This window comes from Varanus komodoensis, unplaced genomic scaffold (genome assembly GCF_004798865.1).
Source record: "Varanus komodoensis strain SLA01 unplaced genomic scaffold, ASM479886v1 scaffold12, whole genome shotgun sequence".
In the NCBI taxonomy this organism is placed as follows: domain Eukaryota; kingdom Metazoa; phylum Chordata; class Lepidosauria; order Squamata; family Varanidae; genus Varanus; species Varanus komodoensis.
This window is the reverse complement of record NW_025335349.1, coordinates 19,544,498-19,550,497: the sequence shown is the minus strand read 5'-3', so window position 1 is coordinate 19,550,497 and position 6,000 is coordinate 19,544,498. Positions and strand designations below refer to the sequence as shown.

General features: G+C 47.8%; 1 protein-coding gene across 1 annotated transcript in view; it reads left to right on the top strand.

Annotated features, from left to right (window-relative positions):
- The first annotated feature begins 1,103 nt into the window (after nucleotides 1-1,103).
- Nucleotides 1,104-6,000, top strand: part of CSMD3 (CUB and Sushi multiple domains 3) — a 650,552-nt gene continuing 645,655 nt past the window's right edge. The window contains exon 1 of the mRNA XM_044421466.1: nucleotides 1,104-1,293. Coding sequence (XP_044277401.1) covers nucleotides 1,104-1,293 — 190 coding nt within the window. The remainder of the gene's footprint in view (nucleotides 1,294-6,000) is intronic.

Here is a 6,000-nt window from a genome sequence, read left to right as displayed (position 1 = left end):
GGAATCCTGCAACTCCAAGAGCAACACATGGACTTTTGAAGGGGGAAGGGTGTATAGAGGCGTTCGTGCGTCTGTCGCCCCCCCCCCCGAAATCTGTGTGTGCGCGCGCGCGCCGTGCGATCACGCCAGGCTCGGCCGCGACAAGGCTGGGCTCCTTCCGCGAGCCATCGGCTGCTGCCTGCTCCTCTTGGTCCTCCTCTCTCGTCAGCCGACAGAGATGGAGAAGGACCTGCCGTTTTAGCTCCGAGCTGTTTCTTTTCGGGGACGCGGGGCAGTGTTCGCGCGCGCGCGCGCGCGTGTTCTCCTCCTGTTTTGGGGACAGTGGCCGTGATCGTTTGCTGGAGCCGGCGTTTCCAAAGGTCTCCTTCCCCCAAAAATCACAGCCTACCTTCCTTTAGCCCCCCCCCCCCCGCTACCCCCACAGATCTTCTAAACCGTAGATAAAATTACCCCCTCCAAAAAAACAAAACAAAAAACACCCGCGGGGACGAGAGAAGCAGCGGCAGCTCAGCAACCATCGAGCGGTTGGAGAGTTTGATGCCAGCGACGCTGGTCAGTTTCGAGGAGTGCGCCTGGGCAATTTCGAAGCGCCGCTTGTGAGATTATCTCTCTACCCCCCCCCCCCCCAATCCTCACTTCTTTCTCGGGAAGAGCAGGGAGGCTGGTGGCCAGGCGACTAAGGCAACCTAGGGCTGGGCTGGCCGGCGGCAGGCAGGCAGGCGGGCGGGCGGGCAGGCGAAGAAGCGGCCCCCTTTGCCCTGCGAGCTCGCTGGAGCCTCCCTCCTCGCTGCCCCCATCGAAGATGGTTGAGCCCTCCTCGTCAAGGTTGCTGTGGCATCCCAGAAACGCTGCTCACTCGGCGCTGTGACCGCGCGCCATCGACATACGCGCGCGCGCGCGCGCGGCTCCGCGCAAACTCTTCCACTGCGCCTTCGTCCAAGGCAGGGGAGGAGGAGGAGGAGGAGGAGGAGGAAGAACGGGAAGAAAAGGGACGGGAGGGGGGACCGCCGCCGAAGGCAAGCCAGCAGGCGGATAGATCCGAATCGTGGGGGGGTGAAGCTCTCTTCGCTCTCGCCGAGGAGAGGAGGAAGAAGACCGAGAAGATGCAAAGGAGCTGCTGCTGCTGCAAAGGGGCCACCTGGCCAAGGAAAGCCGCCGCCGCAGATTTGGGGCAAAGTGCTTGTGGGAAATGCAGCCGCTCGGACTTGTGTCTCTTGGGCAAGATCATGGGGATTAAAAGTGGATTTACCTTGGGGAACCTCGTCTTTTTCTGGATGCTCTCCTGCGTGAAAGGTAAGGGGCGCGGGGCAAAGAGAACGGGGAGCTTCCCCCTCGCTCCCTCCCCTCCATCAGTCCGGCAAGGGGTGGGGTGGTGGGGGCTAGAAATATGTAAGTAATCGTTGGGGGGGAGCGGGGGGGGGGAGAGAGGAAATAGGGGGTTGCCAAAAAGGTGTGTGTGTGTGTGTGCATGGACATAGCTTTGTCCTTTCTCAAGGTTTTTCTATTATTACGCCAGTGGTCATTCTTAACATTGTGATTTGTGCTGCGCGCGGGGCGGGGGGGGTGCGTTTGTAGCTGCTTTGCAAAAATAAATGATCACTCGAGAAAGAGAGGTGGGGAGGATAAGGGTGAGAAGGAGGGAGGGAGAAGGAGGGAGGGAAGCAGAGGGAGGCAGAGGAACGGGGGCTGTTGGTGATTTTTTTTTATTTTTATTATTACTATTATTTTAATTTCAGGCTCCCCCATCTGTGATAGGAAATACAATTTGCTTGCCAATGCTGGCGTTCAATGCAGTGACTGAAACTGGTGGCCAATAAATATTCTTGCAGTATGCTCAATCAGAGACGTGAGTTGGGTCCTACAGGCTCTTAAACGAGTGGATATTCCCACAGAATTACCGCTGAAGGATCCTCTCCCCCGCCTTTCTCCGTGTTTTCTTTTCATCATTATTTTTTAAGGCAGGGATGGAATCCTGAAGAAGATGACTTAGGATGGTTGTCGTTTCTTTCTTGTTTGTGTGGCTGGGTTTTTTCTTTTTTTATGTAGTTTCCTCAGAGACAAATATATTTTGGCGGTGAATTACACACTCACATGCACACACAGACAAATGTGTATCCATTTGTCTTGAATGAGTTTCTTTATTGTTGTTATCATTTAATCCCAGCAAACACCCGTTCCATAAGTTGAGAGAGATGCGAGGGAACAGAAACACTTTAACCAACCGTGGTTGTGGCTTGGAAATTAGGTTGTATGGGATTTGAAGGACTTGGCTACATGTTCTTTGTAAGAACAATGTATCACAGAGAGCAAAGATCTATCCCCGCTGCTCGTTTGAATTAATGACTGGAAGGTGATCGGAGAAGATTCTTGGGGAAAGCTTTTGGGAGAATGGAAGGCTGACTAGTTATGGGGAGATGGCATTCCATGAATTAGCTGAATGATGACTTTCAAGAGATATAGGCGTACTTTCAGACTGGGGGATCCTGGAATAACCATGGCGTAGCTGAGAGCAGCAAGCATGTCTGTTCTTTAGCAGCCCTTTTTGCCATCACTGGCAACATCATAAAACATATGCTTTGAAATTTTTCATTGCCCACTCCCTGGTACCTGGTGGAGGATCCAGAAAGACAAGGCTCCTGGGAGTTTGAAGAATCTTGAGTTTTGAGTCTTCCATTCCCACTGGACAGTTTGGCTTTTCTTTTGAAAGGCAGCTTGCTCCCTCCACCCTCTTTCATACCACCCCCCACACACTGGAATTGAGCTGGATCTTTTTTTATGAAACACTTTATTGTCTTGCTTTGCAGCTGGTTGAATCCCCATTCGCATGGTGGGAGGGGTGAAAGGGAAGAAGGACCAGGATCATTCAGGGTTGCCTAGGGCTGCTGATGCTGGGGAGTAAGGGATTTACCTCATCTTCCCCCCACCCCACTCCAGCCCAGGCTGTGGAGGGGACATGCCTGGAATTTTAATGCACCTTCTAATTACAGAAAGCTTGCCCGGGTTTGTGGCTATTGACGCAATCTGCTCCTCCACCAACCTTTTCCTAATTTCTTCAGCAAAATGATTCAGCGAAGACATCCAAAGGCCATTTACTAAATCTCAGAGAGGGTTGTTGGTTGTGTGTGCCTCTGTGTGTGTGTGTAGGTGTGTTGGGCTGATTAAAAAAAGAAGAAGCAGCGAAACTCATTAATAAACATCTTCCCATCTTGTTCACCCGCCCTTCCAATTCTCTGCGCGTGACTGGCTTGCTTGAATCATATAAAACAGGGCTACACAGCCCCTATGTGATCTTTCTGTTAGGGGGGACGTACCAGCACCGAAGCTCCAGAGAAGGCTCTTGTGCTTAAATGGATGGCACATGTAGGGAGAGGGGCACAAGGAGACCTGCCTGGTAAGGAAGGGTCGCATGGAGGCAGCATCCTACAGTAATTAAAGGCAGAGGTAATTTTTCTGGTCTCTAGGCAGAAACTCAGCAATGTTACATCACTAGAGAGTAATGGGCTGAGCAGTTTCCAAGCACTTGTTGAACCAGAGCAGCAGTACCTAGGAAGGTAGAAGATACCAGTAAATTCTGCACCTATTCAATAGAAGAAAGAGCACGGGTCTACACACAGGTGTATCTGTTAGTGGATGGTCCTAACGGCCAGAAATGCCTTGCATGTGTGAATCAGCTAGCCCAGAGCTAATGCTACAGACAAAACTTTCATGTCACCTCAAACGCAAAGCCTCTCTCCCTCCCTCTCCCTTTCATGCTCTGTGTGTGTGTGAGTGAACTCACTTCACATCATGGATTTACTTTCAGTCATCAGGTAGTAAGAAATCCAGTGATGTGCATAACTGTGTAGAGTAATTCTAGACAGCCTAGGCAGGGTATCTTTGTGGGCTTGTACCAGATCAGAGAAGATGTGGCAAAAAGACAACGTAGTCCAGAAAGTAAAGAAGATAAAACCAACTGAAATTCTCGTAAGGAGGGAAGTTTGAAAGGTTGGGAGTTGCCATGCATTTTAACAGGAGGCAGAAAAGGAAAGAAACACAGTTGCTTGGTATATCCAGTGAACAGGACAAGAAGCAAGAGGCTTAAAATATAAGAAAACATATATCATTAACTACTAATGCTGCTATTAGTAGTACTACTACTAGTAGAAACAGCAACATGAAACTGGTACAGCCAAATTCTTAATAGAATTCCACTTCCAATGAGTTCAATGATACTTTTTTTTCCTTATAAGTAAATACTTTTCATATGGTCCATAGTCTGACTATGGAATTGACTTCCCCAAGTTATAGTGATGGCCACCACTTTGAGTGCCTATAAAAGGGGAACGGACAAATTTCTGAAGGAGAAAGCTTTCAGTGGCCACTTGTTCTGATAGGTAGATGCTCCCTTCAGGATCGGCAGCAGGGAGCCTCCACTCCTGGGGGCACCTGGGAAGGAGGATGCTGTTGCATTCAGTCCTGGCTTGTGAGTTTTTCTGTGGTTGGCCACTGTGTAAACGAAATGCTGGACTAAATGGACCATTGGGCTGATCCAGCAGGGATCTTCTTCAGTTCTCAGGTATGCAAAGAATTATAGTATGATGTAGATCCACTCCATAAGAAATTTACAAAGCAGAGGTCAGGACTTCACAAATGAATTACAGCTGGGAGAAAGTCAGGTGATGGTGTCATGTCCTAGCTGAAGAAAGATGATGCAAAGCAGCATGGATGCAGCAAATCTTGGTTATATTGGGAAAAAAATATGGGTGGTGTTGAAGGGAGAAATTTATACATCAGTAAAATTCCCAATCATTGTTATCAATGGAAGACATGGACTTTCCTAGGAATACTTTAGGGCAAGGCTGGACAAGCATTTGCCAGGGATAGTTCATCTTTTCTTATGTCAGTGTTTTGCCTTTGATGATTGCTGGGCATCTTCTGTGGTATTGTACATTGTAATCCAAACTATACCACAGCACTAATACTGCTTTGATACCAGTTTGTCATGGCTTTCCATATCAAAGGATCCTGGGAATTGTAGGATGGTGAAGATGCTGAGAGATTTCTCTATTAGAAATGCTGATCCTCTCTACTGATGATACCTGATCATATCCTGGAGAGAATGACTATTAAACCATTTGTACTCACTTAGTCCAGTTTAGTCTGTAGAAGAGAAAACCAAGGAGACACAGAAAGATGGCCTTTAAATGGGCGGAGGGTGGTAATTCAGAAGATGGAGTTTGTTTTGGGGTTTCTACAGCACAGGATCAAAGAGTGGAAATCGCAAGGAAGATTTTTGCTAAATATGAAGAGACCTTTTCTAAAAGTATGAGCTTTCTAGTGGTGGGACAGGTTCCTTTGGGAAATGATGCGCTGTGTTGTGCTTCACTGGAGATATTTAAGCAAAGGGTGCATGGCCATCTATCAACAGTACAATATCCCTGCATGGAGCAGGGGGTTAGATTAGATGACTTCCATGCTTTGCCCAGTGATAACATTCTAGGACTAATGCTGGTGTAGCTATACCCTGTGACCTTTTTGAATTCAGCCACTATCTTCTTCCCAGCAGATATGGGATTACTATACAGATACTTGCAAAACCAGTAGGTGCTCTATTGTTAGTTTCCACAAGAAGACTGTAGTTCCTTGGTTTGTGTCTTCCACCATCATGTCCACTGGGTTTGTTGGATTGTCCATGAATATGATGGTTAAGCAGACTGCTGAAAAATGTAGGGTCTATGCAGTATAATTGTGATTATATTCCTGATGTTTGATGTACTGTCCCTGCAGTAAAAATGGGATGACCTCTCAGCAGTTCGACTTACATACTTATTATGGAAACAAGGGCTCCAAATGCACTTTATGTAATATGACATAATATGGTAATATGACAAAAAGAGATACTGAGGTTCGTTCGTTCATTTGTTTTTTAATGAATGAACATGGAGGGAGAGCATTCCAAAAAGGCGCACACACACATATATAAATAAATAAAATCAGGGACACCCCCTACCCCTCCGCCAT